The 20,461-nt window shown below is 40.5% G+C and overlaps 1 protein-coding gene across 4 annotated transcripts in view; it reads right to left on the bottom strand.

The window, feature by feature from the left end:
• The window catches only part of clstn1 (calsyntenin 1), a 74,854-nt gene that overhangs the window by 24,181 nt on the left and 30,212 nt on the right, over nt 1-20,461 (bottom strand). For 2 of the 4 annotated variants that reach the window (XM_070860531.1, XM_070860533.1), the window contains exons 2-5: nt 16,000-16,122; nt 9,438-9,467; nt 5,323-5,518; nt 1,536-1,744 (exon numbers count right to left, since the gene is read on the bottom strand). In XM_070860531.1, the coding sequence (XP_070716632.1) occupies nt 1,536-1,744; nt 5,323-5,518; nt 9,438-9,467; nt 16,000-16,122 (558 nt within the window). The remainder of the gene's footprint in view (nt 1-1,535; nt 1,745-5,322; nt 5,519-9,437; nt 9,468-15,999; nt 16,123-20,461) is intronic. The other 2 variants (XM_070860532.1, XM_070860534.1) reach the window with 1 other exon arrangement.

Here is a 20,461-nt window from a genome sequence, read left to right as displayed (position 1 = left end):
CTTATGTTCTTATATCTGCTTGGGTTAGGTATTGGAGGGCTGCCAGCAGCAGGTCTTTAGGAGAGATGGGGAGAAAGAAGGGCGAAGGGAAGTGAAAAGAAAGTAGAAATCTGTTAAATCATACTCTCCTTCCATTATATTCCCATCAAAAATAGAAATATAATGGAAAGGAGAAACCAAGATGCAATCCACAAAAACTAAACTAACAGCAAACATCGACAAACCACCATTAGGGATTAAGATGGTTTAAAAAAAAAATCAAAATAAAAGAAAAATGATTTTTTTCCTGATTAAGTAATTTATAAACTTCACCACAAAATGGCCCTGAAATTACGGTCGGAGGCTGGGCTCCCCTGTACACCTCCAAACCGAGAGAAAACTCCATACTTACCTGGTGTCTCTGGAGCTTCGGACTCTTGTGGTCCTGGGCCTGAAGGCATCGCCTGCGTAAAGGCCCACACAGCCCAGGGGCGCAGGCGGTTCGCCAGTGTCCCTGGGGGCCACGTGGCCAGGCCAAAGACAAAGGGGGATTCCGATTATAGTTATGGGGATTCCATTCATGTAAGGAATCCCCCATAAGCATAATAGAAATCATCCAAGAAATTTTTTTCACACCATTAAAATAAAAATAAATGATCAGTTTCAAAATTAATTTAAATACCCTTTAATTAAACATTGAATATAAAAAGTGTAAATTGTGAAAAATAAATTAAACGTTTTTTTTTTAAAATGGGACAAAAATTACCCAGCTGATTTTAAATGCAAGTGAATGTTTAAATTATTTGAAAGATTTATTTTAGCATTTATTTTAACCTTTATGCTGGTAAACGTAGGCCTTAGGCCTGCTTTTAACCAGGCGCAGGGGTTCGTGAGTGTTCGCTGGGCAGTAGTTGGGCAAATAGCCCAACATTGTGCCAGCGAAAGTGAATTTACAGCGTATGCAGACAATTTGTCGAGAAAGTTGACAGTTTGCAAGTTCCGGGTTTTCGTGCATGTGCCAGGCACAGCATACGTGCGTACGCCATCATAGGCCCTGTAAATTCCGGGCAAATATCAAATTTTATAGTTTAGTTCAGGCATGCACAAACGTTTCACCTTTGTGGGCTGCGTTAGTACACACCGCGGGGAAAGTGTGCGGAGTTTAAGTCAATGTTCCCATTAATTTGCACGCAGCTCAGATTTTGGTGTTCTTCATACACAAAGAAATAATACAGAAGTACTTGTTGCCAGAGATGGGGTCGCCAGGAATCTTGGGCTACTTGCCTTGGGCTGCATCCAGTCTACATGAACCCTTCTGTCTTGACTTTTGACATTTTATTCCGGAAATTTAACTTTTATTTAAATTTCAGCAACAGGAACCCAAATTTAATTTGTCTATTTTTGTAAAAAGTGTATAGGAAATCAGGGATGCACAAGTGGCCAGTATTCGAGAGCACAGAAATCTGAGGGTCGTCGGGCTGGAGGAGATTAGAGTTAGCAAGGGACGAGGCCATGGAGCGATGTGAAAACAAGAATCAGTATGGCTCACAACTTACCATCTTTATCAACAGTGAATGGCACATCCGGAGTAACAATTTCGTAACTACATATTTGACTGAATTGAGGTGAACAGTCTGCATCAATTGCTTCCACTCTCAAGATGCTGTCGTACGTCTTTCCTTCAATGATTGTAGCTTTGTAGGACTTCTCCTTAAAAACTGGGGAGTATTCATTTATATCATTCACCTGGATATGAACATTAGCCCTGTAAAGCAGAAATACTGTCAGAGGTACTGTGGTGGTTACTCATGAAAGACCAGATTCAACCCATAGTGCATGGTAAACTAGCCAACCGCAGCCAGGATAGCAGTACAGGGTATAGGTGCTACAATTGGTTGGAGTGTTCTAAATGACAACTTTCATTTATAGAACGCCTTTTAATGTAGTAAAATGTCCCAAAGGAATGTTATCAGATAAAATTTGATAGAGCCACACAGGTATTAGGACAGGTGATCAAATGTTTGGCCAAAGAGGGAGGTTAAAGGAGCGACTAAAAGGAGGGAGAGGCGGAGAGGTTTAGGGAAGAAATTCCAGCGCTTGGGGTACGACCACCAATGGTGGAGCGAAGGAAATCGGGGATGCAAAGTGGCCAGTATCCGGGAGCACAGAAATGCGAGTGTTGAAGGGCTGGAGAAGATTCGAGAGTTAGGGAGGGGCGAGGTCATGGAGCGATTTGAAAATAAGAATCACAATTTTAAAAAGCCGGACCTGGAACCAATGTAAGTCAGCAAGCAGGGGTGATGGGTGAGCGGGATTTGGTGCGAGTTAGGGTACAAGCAGCAGGGGAGAATAGAAGACAGAGGAGGTGCCTTCTGCTAATTATCCAACAGCAAATACTGGAAATGTACCTGTGTGTCTGTCACATGAAGACATGACCTGGCTGCGACAGCCCAAGCAGGTAAGCAGTTAGATAGTATTCACTTTTAAAGTTTAAACATGAAAATTGACCACTTGGGCAAGTATTGCTCAGATGACCAGCATAGAGGGAACATCTTCACGAGAAGAATGGCGATACCATCCAGAAAAATTGGGGCACTTCACTATTCAGTCATATGCAATTCACAGCATATGGATCATGGCACTGATCTCAAGTTTTAGAAATATAATTACCGCAATGCAGACATTCCCATTCTTCCATGAAGTTCACCCTGCACATGTAAATTGTCAAGTTTTCCCTCATTCCTTTAATTTTCATAATTCCAGTGAGGTGATCTGGATGATTTGCGAAGGAAAAACAACGAGGACTGCCCGACTGGGAGTGCGAAAATTTATGGGATAGAAACAGAAAATAGGTGGAGCAGTAGATCATTCGGCCCTTCAAGCCTGCACCACCATTCAATAAGATCATGGCTGATCATTCACCTCAGTACCCCTTTCCTCCTTTCTCTCCATACCCCTTGATCCCTTTAGCCATAAGGGTCATATCTAACTCTCTCTTGAATATATCTAACGAACTGGCCTCAACAACACTCTGCGGTAGAGAATTCCACAGGTTCACCACTCTCTGAGTGAAGAAGTTTCTCCTCATCTCGGTCCTAAATGGCTTACCCCTTATCCTTAGACTGTGACCCCTGGTTCTGGACTTCCCCAACATCGGGAACATTCTTCCATGCATCTAACCTGTCCAGTCCCGTCAGAATTTTATATGTTTATGAGATCCTCTCTCATCCTTCTAAACTCTAGTGAATACAGGCTCAGTCGACCCAGTCTCTCCTCATATGTCAGTCTTGCCATCTCGGAAATCAGTCTGGTGAACCTTCGCTGCACTCCCTCAATAGCAAGAATGTCCTTCCTCAGATTAGGAGACCAAAACTGAACAATATTCCAGGTGAGGCCTCAACAAGGCCCTGTACAACTGCAGCAAGACCTCCCTGCTCCTATACTCAAATCCCCTAGCTATGAAGGCCAACATGCCATGTGCCTTCTTCACCACCTGCTGTACCTGCATACCAACTTTCAGTGACTGATGTACCATGACACCCAGGTCTCGTTGCACCTCCCCTTTTCCTAATCTGCCACCATTCAGATAAGATTCTGCCTTCATGTTTTTGCCACCAAAGTGGATAACCTCACATTTATCCACATTATACTGCATCTGCCATGCATTTGCCCACTCACCTAACCCGTCCTAAGTCACCCTACAGCCTCTTAGCGTCCTCCTCACAGCTCACACCGCCACCCAGTTTAGTGTCATCTGCAAACTTGGAGATATTACACTCAATTTCTTCATCTAAATCATTAATGTATATTGTAAATAGCTGGGATCCCAGCACTGAGCCCTGCGGCACCCCACTAGTTACTGCCTGCCATTCTTAAAAAGGACCCGTTTATCCCGACACTCTGCTTCCTGTCTGCCAACCAGTTCTCTATCCACGTAAATAGATTACCCCCAATACCATGTGCTTTAATTTTGCACAACAATCTCTTGTGTGGGACCTTGTCAAAAGCTTTTTGAAAGTTCAAATACACCACTTGGGATAGTGTCCCAAGCTGGATTTTCTTCCATCAGCAGAGGGATGTTTCTATTCATTTTAGCAGGTTGACCATATGAAGAATATTAAAGTTAAACTGCAATGATTTGCTCCTCCATTACCCAAGTTTTTTAATTTCCAATTTAAAAAAAAGTGATTTGGGAATTGGGTCTGGCGATCAGCAGGGCTATTCTGTCCAGTGAATGAGGCAGGAGCAGCCAGGACATCCGGACATCCAACTAATTGCCAGGGCATGTCAGGGCCTCGGACATTTTTTTTTAATATAAAGACATACATGTTTAAAGGAAATAATTAAACCACAGATGAAATCAATGCTTTCAATATCCATATACTTGCCTAGACTTGAAATGCAATTTCTTTTGAAAGCAATCTTAAAAAAAGTTATTTTCTCTAACTTTTTACCCTGGGATGAACTGCTTTTGAATTTTATGAAAGCTTGGATTACTGAGCTTCTTTCACCGGTAGCAAGAGGGATAAGCCACTCAGAGCCTTAAGCAATGGAGAAAGTTATGCTGCAAATACACAAAACACCCTGAACAGATCTAACTAATCGAGATAGAGTTCTCTCCCCCCCCCCCTCAAGGTGAAACAGCCTGAAACTGTAACAACCAAATAATTTTATAAATCTGCTGCCAACTTCATCTTGGCTTAATATGGTTAAAGGAAAATGTGTCAGAAAAGTAAACATGACAGGACATGCATGCAAAAACTTAACAGTAATGCAATTTTCTTAATATAAGATTCATGACATCAGAACTTCTGATCCTGTAGCATTTTGCTCTTTGAATATAAATTGCCGTCTTAATACATGTATCTCTAAAATGCTGCTTGAAAACTGCACAGGTAAAAGTCTCAACGATGGATTGACATAGTTCTGGTGACTTGCTGTAGAATGGGCCAATCCTTCCAAGTTAAAAGCAGCCTCCTTATTACTCATTTTTGCAGCAGAGGATAGAAGCAGCAAATATTTGGTGGCACAAAATAGGAATATATCCTAGCAGTCACATCATCCATTCACACTGCCGTTAGGGTTTGGAGAAAGAGAAAAGGGAAACACATGTCACCTGGAAGCAGCACCAAAACACAACATGGAGACAAAAGTGCTTCAACTGTGAACCGTTTTGTACGTATAACCAAGGCCAAATAGATCCTTTCAAAAATGAGCAGACATTCAATATTACCATCTATATCCTATTGCTGATTGGCAGCAATTAGCAACTCTGGTTTTACACCGATTGTAGCATGTGCTTTGATCCAAGCAAAAGATTACAAAATAAACATGCAAACTTACTTATGGGACTTCTTCATATTTCCTCCATCTGGACCCTCTCCACAGTCATACGCCTGGATAGTAAAGGTGTACTCTTTCTGCAACTCACAGTCCATCTTCTCTTTTGAACGTATGACACCTTCACCAGTAGTTTTATCAACCACCACAGCTTCAAAAGGAACATTCTGTCCATGAATTCTAAATCCACAAATCTCACCTAGAGTTTAACAAACAGCAAGTTAGAGCTGGGACAATAATGTACAAATTTAACAAAAAAAGGTTTAATGTGCAACAGCAGTCCAAACTTCACAGCCAGGGATATTGTTTTTATTGTGAGGGTCTGTGGAGAAAGCAAAGCCTGTGCCTTGTTGGGTGAGTTCTGGGACTTAGTAAAAGGAGCATATGTCTGCCTTCCAAGCCACTGGATTACATTGCATCCATTCATGCAGGAGAGAGAGAGAGAGACAGAGAGAGAGAGAGAGAGAGAGAGAGAGAGAGAGAGAGAGAGAGACAGCCATTTCACAGGAGTACTTAGGACAGCTATAACTTGTAACATACAGCCATGGCTGCTGGCATCTTCTATGCCAAGCTACTGGACAGCGCTGGGCTGCCTATTCTGACCAGGACAAAAAGTTAAAGAGCAAAGTTAAAAGTCTGGAGATGTACAAGCGTTTGACATAGGTTCAGCACAGTTTCACAAATTCTGTCAATTTCTTTGAAAGGTGAGGAATTTTAAGTCTTCCTGTGCAATGTATCTGTCCACAATTAGGAAACCAAGACAAACCACTGGATGGCAATTCAGCATTAGAAATATCAGTTTGATACCCTATTCCAGAAAATGAACACTTTGCATATGATGTGCTCATTTCAGTGAGTGTACCAGTCCTTTCGACAAGTAGCAACGACCATCTATTGAGCCTGAAACAGCCAATACATCCAACATCATCGTTGGGTTCAGAGTGCTCGGGGTTGACTGTAACTGATCTGAAAACTCAAACTTTCCTCCATGGATTTTGAAAAACTAGAATAAAGTAGCAAGGAGGATTATACATTATACCTGAACCTCAAATCCAGCGTTCGAAAAGGCCAGGTGTCCCCCTTCCAACCAACTTCTTCCACTAATGTCAGGGCAAGTTGGAAAGATTACACTGCAAAATGGGCTGGATGGTCCGACTAACTCAACCATTTTGACTCCCAATCTATTCGCAATCCTGAGCGGTGATCAAAAGTATGATTTCACAACGCTAACACAAGGTCAAAACTGCAGATGTTGGTGAACAGACACAAATAATTAGCTAGACTTGTGGAAATGCATGCTATTAGAACCTCTTGCTAAACACCCAAGATGAAAAGGTTCTGCATTAGATTTTAAATACTACCATAAATTTAACTCATGTTTTCCTTTTTCACTTCATCTTCTGAAAACATCCATTCCTTAGAAGCACACAGTTCATGGTTACTGGTCCTTCTATTGGAACTCCCTTAAGTGGCCATTATTCAGGTGAGTCTTGACATATGGCATCTGGCTATTTGAGTAAAGGACTTAACAGCCAAACCTAATCTGGTCTTTAACCAATGCCAAGATATGCACACTTACAGCAAGCTTTACTGCAAAGCAACCAGAAATTGGAAGCCTGTCTGATTTTCCACTTTAGTCGGTCATTGAGAGCTCTCCTACCACCTTGTGTTAGATAGCTAATGCAGTAGAGACTAGAAGAATCGGGAACCTTTTAGTTTGAATGATTCAATTGTTCACTCAAGCTAGCTTGCAATATTTTTTTCAAACTAGTTGAACTCCTGTGGCATTGCACATGGGGAGCCAAGACCAAATATAACCTGTAGGGAGAGCAGGGGATAAATGGACTAGAGTGCAGATGGGCCCAAATGTCCCTCTGGTTTTTTTCGGCACTTATCCAAGGTGCGCCAACTTTCTGCTCCCAAAACGGCGGCAAAAATGTAGCTCCATATTCTCCCCGCTCCGTGGACCGTGCTAGGCCTTGGCATGGCGTGGCAAAAGCAATGGGGGGGGGGGGGGGACGGAACTAGGGCCGTGCTGCTGAAACAGAGCCGGTGGGGGGCTAGGGCCCTGCTGAAACAGAGCCGGGGGGGGGGGCTAGGGCCCAGCGTCTGTAAGAGTGCCTGCAGCATTGCACATGCGCGTTGGAGCGTTCACGCATGCACAGTAACTCCTCCCATGATTATGATGATGCCTGCAGTGTGGGACCCAATGCGTCCCGCACCTATCCCGGGCCGAGCCGCCTGCCTTCCCATGTTGAGAGCTACAAGAAACAGGTTGGTGAGGGGAAGAGAGTCTTGATTGGGGGGGGGGGAAAAGAGAAGAATCTTCAAAGATTTTCCAGTATTTTAATATCTAGCTATCTTTACTAAAAAAAATTCCTTACCTGCAGTATCTTACAGCTCACCCACTACTACATAGAATTCTAAAGTATTACTAATGATCAGAGTCACACTATGCAATGCTGACCAAAATTTAAGTTTACATTTTGACATGCGTTTTTTGTTAAGTCTAACATTTTAAATTTCTAAACCTCGTCAGGGCAATTCTTTGGTGCTGCAGACGTCAAAATCCAATGTGGTGTGTTGCTGCACTGGAATCCATTAGGCTAGAGCGTTGGTGCTCTTGATCTATTATTTACAAAGAAAATCCTCCCCTTGCTTAAGTGGCCCCTATACTTCATTACAAGATCATTTTTATTCTTGTAAAAACCCATCCTTGGTTTAATCAGGCTGATAGCACCTACACCCTGTCCAGTCTCGCTGCTTGGGATTTAAAAAAAAACTAGCATTCCTATCAGAACTGTCATTTGGAGGCTACCTACGCTGATTTCTTAACTCTCCGCAAGGGTTTTCTGTGCAGCCACATACGTTGACCTAAGTTAGTTTGGTGCAACTATTAGCTATCCAAACTGGCTTAAATGGCCGAAACAGGCGTAGATGGCTGGTAACACGCCCTTTTGAAAAAAAAACTAAACTCAAAAAAATCCTAACTAACTCTCTTACACGGCGCAAATTAAAATGCAGAATGGGGATTTTTAAGAAAAATCAAGTTGCTCCCAAACAAAATGGAGCAACTCCTGGGGAAATTTGGGCCCACTGAAAGGCAGTCACATATCAAGCCAAATGCAGCACCCAATTTATGCACCAACAGTAAGTGAATGGATAACCAGTTTTTAAAGTGGTGGTGTTGGCTGAGGGAAAAATATTGGCCAGGATATCAAGTTTCCTGCTCTTCTTCAAATAGTGCTACTGAATCTTTTACGATGAGGCAAACAGGCTCTTGCTTATGTTTAACCCAAAGGACAGCACCTCCGACAATGGAGCATTCCCTCTGTACTGCACCAAAGGGCTAGCATATTATAATTTCTTTTAAATAAAAGATTGCATTCAAATCTGAAGGAATAGCTTCAATCCAAAACTTTCTGCCAACTAAGCCAACAAGTCACTTGTATAAAAGACCATCCTGGGGTAACTGGGCAGGATTCCTCAACTACTGCCTAGGAACTAAACCATGCTTGGGACTATAAATTCAAGCCTGCATTTTACCACTCAGAGGGATAGCATATTGAATAATCTTTCAATGGAATGTAACAATATAGTATCTGGTCAGCTAAAATGGAGTAATTTACTATTGGGTACAAGAAACAGAACTTAATTACTTCAGCTGTAGCAAGTTGCCCAGGCAGTTTGGTAAAGTTGTGAGCATAAAGTGGCTGATTATACATTAGTATAAAGTATTCTAGACATCAGGAACCCAAGAATCTGCACACAAGTCGATTTTTATTACCACACTGCCAGGTTAACCTACAGCAATGATGAGTACCCAAAGTAGGGGAAGATCTTTCATTTATCTTGTGCACTCGAGTCAGAAGAGAGTTTGAGCTAAATATAACCTCCTAAAAAGAATGAAATGGAAAGGATGTCAAACAACTGATATTTCTAACAAACTCTATTAAACTTCTCATCCAGTAATTTTTGCAGATAAACCTGGATAATAATGGGGAATAATACTGATGACAGGATTTGCTGTTTAAGTGCTGATTCCCCATTTTATGACCAGAGTTAGTGGGTTAATATAATTGTTCATGATGAAAGAAAGAAAGAACCCAGGGTATCACCTTCTTTGGTGAATGTCACCTCATACCTCTCTATAAGGGGAAGAAAAGATAAACAGAGGTCAGTCATCAAGGTAAGAAAGCAAAAGAGTGAAGACAGGGAATAAGTCAAAGGATCAATGCAAATACTAAACAACTGATATTCAAACTCCAGTACTGCACTTGATTCATAACAGCAATTTTTAAATTAAATTACATGTTCTTCATGCACAGACAACTCCAAGATCTTTGTCAAACCAACAATGGAATTTTCAGTTCACGAAGATCATTTAAAGAAAAATAGACAGCAACATAGCTTTTTAAAAACATACTAACCTTCACAGGTTCCAGGTTCTCTTTAAAGACAGTTTACATGAAAGAAATGACAAATTATCTAACAAGATTCATAATTAAGCAATGTGTTGACTGCAGTAACTTTAAATATCAAGTAAATTATACCCATTTAGAAGATAATCCAAATTATTCAGAATACTGCCATCAAAATGTCATACACATATTGCACCTCGTGCATATAGTGCTACAGATTACAGAATCTTCACTGGATTGAAGTTTATTTCAGGTAACAGTAATAATTGAGCATCACCAACACGGATCCTTTTGCTGCAATCACATTTTAGTCCCCAACTTTTCCAGCAAGTGCTCCACATTTTGGTAATAGTCACAGTTCTTGACCTTGCAGTTGTGTCTAGTACTAGAGCTACATGATATTGCATAAAAGGCATATACATAATTGAACATTAAATCAATAACATTTTCCATTTTAAGCCTTGCACTCTCTCCCTTCAAAATCATCCAAATACATTTGTGTCAACTGATAGCCATTAGGTCCAAAACAATGCGTACACCTCAAGATGTATTAGAAATTTAGATCAATATAAAATTGCACTTTGTAACTCCTGCCAGTAAACCTGCCACATCACCACACACCCATTATTATTTAATGCAGTCAATATCCTTAGAATCATTAAAGGGAGAATTTTTTGAAATATTTTAAAGTTTTAGTCCCATCTCTGGATCTTCAGTTGAGTTGTCATTTAGTCTTTGGGAAAATAAATTAGTTATATATTTTAGTCTGTTTTCTAACTTTAGTTTTAATCTGGGGGGAAAACAAAAGGGCAAAGGGGGATGGAGTATAAAAGTAGGAAAGTCTTGTGCACTGGAGGCAGTTCAGAGAAGGTTCACTAGGTTGATTCCTGAGATGAAGGGGTTTGTCTTATGAAGAAAGGTTGAGCCTATACTCATTGGAGTTTAGATGGATGAGGTGTGATCTTATTGAAATGTATAAAATTCTGAGGGGGCTGGACAGGGTAGATGCAGAGAGGATGTTTCCCTTCATGGCTAAAGTGGGCTGGGAAAATAGATTAAAGTTGATAAGCAGTGGCAGACATTTAAGGAGATATTTCATAACTCGCAACAAAAATATATTCCAATCAGAAGGAAAGACTAGTGGAAGGATAACTATCTGTGGCTAACTAAGGAAATAAGGGATGGTATCAAATTGAAAATAAGGGCATACAATGTGGTCAAGACCAGTGGGAGGCCAGAGGATTAGGAAACTTTTAAAAGCCAGCAAAGAACACTAAAAAAATGATAGAGACGGAAGATAGATGATGAAAATAAACTAGTATGAAATATAAACACAGGTAGTAAGAGTTTCTACAGGAAAAGGAAAAAAAAGAGTGGTTTAAGTAAATGTTGGGCCCCTAGAGGATGAGACTGGGGAATTAGCAGAACAGGGAAATGGCAGAGACGTTGAACAAATATTTTGCATCGGTCTTCACGGTAGAAGATAATAAAAACATTCCAATAGGGGATAATCAAGGGGCTTTGGGAGGGAGGAACTTAATACAATCACTATCACTAATGAAGTATTACTAGGTAAAATAATTGGACTAAAGGCAGACAAGTCCCCTGGACCTGATGGCTTACATCCTAGGGTCTCGAGAGAGGTGGCTGTAGAGATAGTGGATGCATTGGTTTTAAACTACCAAAATTCCCTTTATTCTGGGGCGGTCCCAGCAGATTGGAAAATCACAAATGTAATGCCCCTATTTAAAAAAGGAGGCAGACAAAAAGCAGGAAACTATAGACCAGTTAGCCTAACATCTGTCGTTGGGAAAATGCTGGTGTCCATTATTAAGGAAGCAGTAGCAGAACATTTGGAAAAGCATAATTCAATCAAGCAGAGTCAGCATGGTTTTATGAAAGGGAAATCATGTTTGACAAATATGCTGAAGTTCGAGGATTTAACGAGTAGGGTGGAAACCACTGGATGTGGTGTATTTGGATTTCCAGAAGGCATTCGATAGGTGCCACATAAAAAGTTACTGCACAAGATAAACGTGCACAGGGTTGGGGGTAATATATTAGCATGGATAGAGGATTGGTTAATTAACAGAAAACAAACAGAGTGTTGGGATAAATGGGTCATTTTTCGGTTGGCAAACAGCGACTAGTGGGGTGCCGCAGGGATCGGTGCTGGGTCCTCAACTATTTACAATCTATATTAATGACTTGGATGAAGGAACTGGATGCAATGACGATACAAAGATGGGTGGGAAAGCAAATTGTGAGGAGGACACACAAAATCTGCAAAGGGATATAGACAGGCTAAGTGAGTGGGCAAAATTTGGCAGATGGAGTATAATGTGGGAAAATGTGAGGTTATCCACTTAGGCAGAAAAAAAATAGAAAAACAAATTAGAATTTAAATGAAGAAAAATTACCAAGTGTTGCAGTAGAGGGACCTGGGGATCCTTGCGCATGAAACGCAAAAAGTTAGTATTCAGGTAAAGTAAGTAATCAGGAAGGCAAATGGTTGGCCTTTATTGCGAGGGGGAGAGAGTATAGGAGCAGAGAAGTCCTGCTACAACTGTACAGGGTGTATTAGTGGGGCAACACAGAGTATTACATACAGTTTTGGACTCCGCATTTAAGGAAGGATATACTTGCATTGAAGGCGGTTCACTAGATTGATTCCGGAGATGAGGGGGTTGACTTAAGAAGATAGGCTGAGTAGGTTGGGCCTCTACTCATTGGGAGTTCAAAAGAATGTGATCTTAGTGAAACATACAAGATAATGAGGGGGTTCGATAAGGTGGATGCAGAGATATTTCTACTCATAGGGGAAACTAAAACTAGGGGACATAGTCTCAGAATAAGGGGCCATCCAATTAAAACTGAGATGAGGAGGAATTTTTTCTCAGGAGGGGCGTGAATCTTTGGAATTCTTTACCCCAGAGAGCTGTGGAAGCTGGGTCATTGAATATATTTCAGTTAGAGAAATACAAATTTTTGAACGATAAGGGAGTCAAGGATTATGGGGAGCGGGCAGGGAAGCGGAGTTGCAGCCAAGACCAGATTAACCATGATCTTATTAAGTGGCGGAACAGGCTTGAGGGGCCAGGTGGCCGACTTCTATTTCTTATGTTTTTAATCTGGCGGGATGGGGGGGGGGGGGGGGAAAAGAGAAAAAAGAGAGACAAAGGGGGATCAATTTTAACAGTGCCTGCCCCAACTCCAGGTGGAGGTTATATATTAATTGTCAACCGAACCAAACCAGCACATTCCAGTTTTAAGAGGCGGGTCAGGGGGCAAATAACCAACCCACTTTCAGGAGGCGGATCAGTCTTTAATATATTTTAATGTTACTTTTTTTTTCATCTGCAGGCCAGGTTTCTGAAGAAAATCCAACCTTGAAAGCAGTTGAAGAGTATCCTTGAGACGAGCTAGCTAGGGGTCTGGGTCCAGCTGATCCCTTCTTGGATTTAATTAAGCACAGTTGCCTTTCTCAGGCAGAATGTGACAAGTAGTTGGGTCATCTTTCGCACCATCCATATATGCAAACAGGACTGTGGTAATCAATGGCAGGACTTGCAATTAGTGGACAGAGTGTAGGTTTAGGCAACCACCACAAATGTGTTTTTTTTTTAATTAACTTTCCTTCCTTCCCCCCCTCCCCCCACCCCACAGTAGTTTTGAGCAAGAATACATGGTGATCATTGGGCTTAAAACCCTGCAGTCATTTGCATTAATTGGATAGTGGGCCATTCAATAAGTTCTTGGGGATCAAAAGATTTAATACTGAGCGTTTACTGAAATTCTACACAACTGCTGGGATAATAACACCATCTGGTACTCAATGTGTCTAAACTGTTAATTTATTTGGCATAACCTTAGTAAATTGAACAATGATGATGATAGATTAGCTTAAATATTTTATATAAATGTAAAATTGCTGGCTGCATCGCAAATAAAGCTTCTGGAACAGCTCTGATGATGAGAGCAGACCAAAGGCACGGATTGTCATGCAGCAGATATGAAGGGTGCTAACCAGTAAATCAAATGTTTGATATTTCCAAGATTGAGGTAATGTAAAAAAAAACTGTAGAGTATTTCTGTTTTGCAAATTCTGTACTTTGCAGAGTTCTCCCTGCTCCAGTGGTGGGTGTAAACATGAAACTGCAAGTTCCACAGGGAAACGGTTTCAAATTCAATGCAAGAGAGAGTGCAGAAATTCCACATTACAGTGGGTGACTGTTGGCAGCACGAAGAAACACAAGTGCACTTTACTATCCAATGTTATATGGTGCCTGGGTACTTCGCTCAAGTTATGTTTCGTCTGATGAGGTATTCAAAAGAAAACTAAACATATTTTTATTAAAATATCAGTTGTACATGTAGGTCTACCCAAATATATAAAATCTGAAAATAAAATGTCACCATAGCCTGCAGTGTGCAGATTAAGCTGTTAAGTGGGGCTGTGTTTTTATAAAAGGTGCTTTATGTTTTGGTTCATTTCAGTTACAAAGGTTTCCTGTTTGTGGAAATGTTTTTATCTAGCTGCCTTATTACTAAACAGTGAGCGATCTGCAGTATGCAGCGAATGGCCTGGGTGCGTACTCCTGCAGTTTAAAGAGACTTTGACATTCACAGAAGGCGCTGCTTTGGTCACAACCAGACGGGGAGATGAAGGGGAAAAAACAAATACATGTGGATCAACATGTTTCCAAGTGTAGAGATACAAGAGAACAGAATGAACAAAACTAGTCACCCAAGATTTTTTTTTTTTAAAACGTAGCAACTTTCTCAATTAAACTTAGTTACATCAGCTTTTCCAATCTTTTTTCAAAATGCGTGTTTTTAATCAATTGTATAAAACTTGGCACCGATGCTGGGGTGGTAGAATCTAATTCGCTTTCTGGTGAATTTATTTTTACATTTCCTATTGTCTCTAGTATACGTGAAGACCAAGACTGTAACAAACTCAACTTTTGAATCCAAGTGTTACAGAATCAAATGAAGGCGAGAAACATGACTAAGCACTGAATTATTTTCATCTTACAATGTCTTGTTCCCAGTTCTATTAAAAATGATCCTGAACATAGCTTCTGCATTCTAGCTACAGAAATTCAACTTCTGAATATCTTGGGAAGCATATGCACATTTAAACCCAAAATCCTCGCCACCATTAGAAATGTGCTGGCAGACGGGGCCTCAGTTTAATGTCTCATCTGAAAGACAGCACCTCAGACAAGACAGTGCAGCGCTCCCTCAGTACTGCACTGGGCGTGCCGGTCTGGATTTTGTGCTTGAATCTCTGGAGTGGGACTTCAAATGAACAACCTTCTGACTCAGTGTGCTACCCACTGAGCCACGGCTGACACCCAGTAGATCAAACATGTTTCTACATCATCAAAGCTTTGCAAAACAAAACTTAGTATCAGCACTTCTGTAAGCAGCTCTACAAACTCTGAATTTACCGTGCTCCTCAAAACTTTAACCAAGCACTTTGCATTTAGAGTTATTTTCCCCTGCGCAGATCTTACCAAAAATGGATGATGGTCTGTATTATGTACATTATATTAAATGATTTCTTCCTTACATTTCCACCTACAAATCCAACTTTTAAACATCTTAATGCATGTGTACCATAACTGGTCTGCAGTTTAACATGATCAAGGATTTCAGGTATTTCAAAACAGGCATTAAAATAACCGTTTAAATTTCAGCAATGAATGATCAGAGTCAACAGAAAACCTTCGACAAGGCATCAGCAGAAGTTTTCACGTTTAATTTTTTTCTTTTTTTTTAAAGATTCTATTCAATGCCAATATCCTAAACATTTGAATGAATCTGGATGATTACTATTACTGCCCCTGGGTGGTATGATGCTAAATTAAAAATCAGTTTGTGCGCACTCTGGTAAATTTAAGTCACTACCACGTAAATTGTATTAAGCTGAGAAAATAATGGACTTATGGCATCACAAATGTATAACAATGACTGCTACAGTTATTATCAGCCAATGACTGTCACCTTAGCATACTGCTCAAATTGTCTACCACAATTTACAAATCTCCCATAAAGTTGCACGTACATAAAATGGTTCATGTAGCTTTTTGTTTAACAAGTCAATCATTTTAATGACGGCAAAGAACTGCAATTCAAAAGAAAACTCATGTGGCAAAGTTGATTAAGAAATCCATGGATTCCCTGGATTTAAATGTGGAGCATAATTTAGCGTTTGGATATAAGCAGCACATACACAGACCAATCTACATACCTGCATAACGCAGAGGGGCATCTTTATCCAGGGCAATTAACGGAGGGTCCAGCAGGACTGTGATGTCATTTTCTGTTACAATACCATGGTAAGTGGTTTCTATCCATGGTTTGTGCTTGTTAACTACAGGGGAAAACATGAAAAACATCACTGGTTGACCAAAGCAAGACATTTTATTCATTTTACAAAATTTTAAATTCTGAACTTACAATACCAAGGTGAGAAATATTAATACTTATTGCATTAAATAAAACCTCTGGTGGTTTCCGATCAATCCAAACCTTGCAAATTTTGAACAAAATAACCAGGTATCCCAAAGCAGTTTCAAAATGACAATATAATCATCCAAAGATGATAACTAGACAATTATTGATCGCCAAAGCTGTTGCTGCACCCTTGACTACAATATAAATGACAAGCACCTCACAATTGTGATATATATAATATATACTATACTGCCCAACCAGTCCATGCCGTGTTTATGCTCCACTTGAGGCATATTAATATAATACAAATATTAATATATACAGGTGGTTATCGGCTAAATAAATTTCACTTGCATGGAGACCAGTTTTTACAAGAGACAGCATGATCAACATGCAGCTAGACCACTCTTGGACAGTAGCATTAGAGACATCAATTCCATGTAAATCTATATACCTTACTATTGAACCATCAGCACAGTGCTGGATTTATATGGATACAGATGTAAATCAAGCAGCAGAGTGCAAATATCATATCTCATTACTGTAGGGTTACCTAGTTACATTTATAATAAAAGTCAGTTCATGCCTAATGCAAAAAAGAGAGAAAAGGGGAGAGGGTAGTGCAGAATGTAAAATGGAGGGAAAACTGGCCCAAACTTGTGGGGAATACAAGGAGAACACATCAGGTTGGTGAGACCGGTGGAAGCTGTCACAGAAACACACTGGAATAAAGTACTGTTTTTTTTTAAAATAAGTATCCTCTGTCTGAATCCTTGTAAAATCTTCATGACCAGCTGCCTTTAATATGGTAAGTCATTCTGTATATAATTCTGAATGAGTCATGAAGTTCCAATGCAATGTCACAGTAAGCTACCAGCAACATTCCCTATTTTTGTCCATGGAGCAGAATTTCATGTAGACCCATCAGAAGGAATTCAATACAAAATGTTTATTTCCAGGATGCCTCTAACCAGCAACTGCAAAGCATAATTCCAAGCTACAATGAACAGAGGACGGTGTAACATTTGGGGAAAATTAGGCAATTAGAGATTATTTTACCTTTAACAAAGTACAACGAATGTAGTAAAAAATCTTATTTGAAAAGGTGCCATTTTTATTTACAAGCCAAATTAAAATACCCTCGAGTTCAGCTGCACAGGCCTCAAACCTTTTCCAGCCGTATGCCCATGCCTTCTGCTCTTCCACCTCTGGCCTATTGTGCAGTTCTTTGTCCATCTATAAGCTCTACCATCGTGGCAGAGCTTTCAGTGGTCTCGTCCCTGCATTATGGAATTCCCTACTTAAACCTCTCCACCTCATTATTACTTTTACTCATCCTCAAAAGCCTCCTTAAAATGTAACTTTCCGACCCCCCCCCGCATATCATTCTCCTACCACTTGTTATCCATTCCTGCGGTGAAGCTCACTGGGGTGTTTAACACATGAAAAGGTACCTCAATGTGCTTGAGCTAATGCTACACCAATGTGGCATTCCCATTTCTCATAAATGTTACCAGTCCCTCAAAACTTCAAATATATGGCCAATTTTGTGCTGTAAACTTATACCTGCTAGGAACTCAGTTGAGAATCACCAAATTCAATTCACTTAGGACTCTTACAAAAGGGTTGGGTTGAATTTGAACCCCGGTCTCAGACAAAAAAAAAAGAGGACCGTTCAAGCACTATGCTCCAATACGTTTGCTTTTCAATACTCATTAAACATATTTGCAACGGGAAGCCAATTTGAACAAATAAAATTAGACTGATGCATGGAGAATATTTCCAATTGCAAGCTTCTTTTCAGTTTAACCTGTATATCGATTAATTTTAATGCTAGTGCCAACTTCGCTCAGTTGATACCACTCAACATCTGAGTCAGCAGGTTGGGAGTTCAAGCCGCAATCCTGGACTTGAGTATGTAATCTAGGCTGCTAATTCAGGGAGTGCTGTATTATCAGTGGTACTCTCTTTTGGATGACTGGGTAAACTTAGAAGATCCAATGACATTGTTCTAAGAGCAGGACACTCTCTCATGTCCTGACTACCATTCCTTTCAATCAACTCCACCAGAAATAGATTAACTAGTTAATCATTTCAGTTGCTGTTTGCAGAACTGTGCTGTATTCGGATTGGCTGCCACGTTTGCCTACTCAAAAGTAGACTGGACTTCAAAAGTAATTTAGTGACAAGTAAAGCATCGTGCCATATGTAACTGAATTTTTTTTAAATGACAAAACTAATCAGGTAATCAAACCAGAGAATTTGCGCTGTGAATCATGTAGTAAAAATCTGAACAAAAGGTTTGTTTATACTGGATTTCTGCAGCCATAATCCAACCCCAGTACTTAAATCAAGCCGACAGATTTGGTGGAACCAAATTAATTGTGTTGATGAATTGCTCCACTAAATATTTTCATGGAAAACAACATTTTTGCCTGCAACACAAGAGATTGTGAATAGTCTTTTTCCATCGTCAAACAGATGGGACAGAAGAATGAGTGGATGTCTAAAGTAGTAATGCAAGGGGAAATGAGCCACAAGTCTACTAATTTATGCAAAGATTTGATATTCTGCCAGTTTTTCCCATCAGCTTCTGCTTTTTCAGGTCTCAAACTGTTATCCATACCTTGTGCCCAGGAAGTTGTGTGTGCTGTTCCTAGCCCTCGACTTCTACTACTGGAACTTTCATCAGCTGATAGAAGATGCGCAGAAAGAGTCCCTGGTGATTTTTCTTTTTTGTGGAAGGAGTGCCAAGGGGCCACTTAGCGCTTTCTCCAGTTATTGGAGATCAGTAACTGTAGAGAATTTCCACCACATCACTCTGATTTATTCAAAAAGAACTTGCAATGTCAGACTAGGAGCTTTATTAAAAAAATCATTCTTGGGATGTGGGTGCCAGTGGCAAGGCCAGCATTTATTGCCCATCTTCCTAGTTGCCCTAAAGTGGTGATGGGAAACCATATTGATCAAAACCTAATGTACGTTACTATAGTAGCAGGACTGAAATTTTCCAATGATTACTCTACAGCAGGTAAACAAATTGCCTGACAAGACTCCCAAAGCAAGCGCTCTACTCTGTACTCCTTCACAGCAAACGAGTCCCCGGTGGGCAGGAAACGTTAACAAGGACACCCTCAAAGCCTCCCTGATAAAGTGCAACATCCCCACCGACATCTGGGAGTCCCTGGCTAGAGACCACCCTAAGTGGAGGAAGTGCATCCGGGAGGGCGCTGAGCACCTCGAGTCTCATCACCAAGAGCAAGCAGAAAACAAGCACAGGCAGTGGAAAGAGTGTGCGGCAAACCAGCCCCACCCACCCCTTCCCTCAACGACTATCTGTCCCACCTGTGACAGAGTCTGTGGTTCTTGTATTGGACTGTTCAGCCACCCAAGAACTCACGTTAAGAGTGGAAGCAAGTCCTCCTTGATTCCGAGGGACTGCCTATGATGAAGCAAATGGAATCCGGATCTTTGCAATATGCCTTTAACTGGCCCTGTGGTTTGCAAGTGGTAACTTGCTGTACAAATTTCCTTTGCCGCGAGCAACTTGGCTTCCATTCCGCACTTTCCTTGATGATCAAAAAGCAAAATCCTGCTGCCATTTAAAGTTGTACCCGCTTAAGGATTTCCCGTAAATTGTCTGAACATGTTTAACATTAAGCCCACTGAAATAACTAACCTCTTCCCAAAACACTCTCCAAAAGGCGCATGTTTAAAATGCAAGAGATTTGTTAATTTCTGGAAAAGTTTACAATGGAAGAAGTGTGTGTTAGATTGGGAAAATTGGCCCAACAATAACTACACCTGTTCTGCATGACTGCAGTTACGTTGGAGATTTGGAGCAGTCTCCAGAGGATTTATTTCCTATATTTTGTTATTCTGTAGAATACAATGCCTTGGCATGTGACAAATCTTTAAAATATGATCCACAGCCACTTACTGCATTTGAACTTTTGCAAACAATCGATCTACACCAAATACAAAACAAATTTAAAATCAAATTCATGACACTATGTTTTATGGTTTATGTGCACAGGATGTACTAGGGCCTATTCACTTCATCAGTAGTCAATCATGTAACCTTTACAGTATTTGAATTTAACATTAACACAATTTTGCAGAATATCAAACTTCAGAAAATAAAAACTGGACAACTCCTGATCCACAAATGTGCTCGATGTAATTACCTGGTCATATTCAGTTTAGCCGATGCGGAGCGAAAGGTTTAAGCATACAAAATTATTTACCAGCCTGTT

This window comes from Pristiophorus japonicus, chromosome 18 (genome assembly GCF_044704955.1).
Source record: "Pristiophorus japonicus isolate sPriJap1 chromosome 18, sPriJap1.hap1, whole genome shotgun sequence".
Taxonomy (NCBI): domain Eukaryota; kingdom Metazoa; phylum Chordata; class Chondrichthyes; family Pristiophoridae; genus Pristiophorus; species Pristiophorus japonicus.
This window is presented reverse-complemented; position numbering and strand designations above follow the sequence as displayed.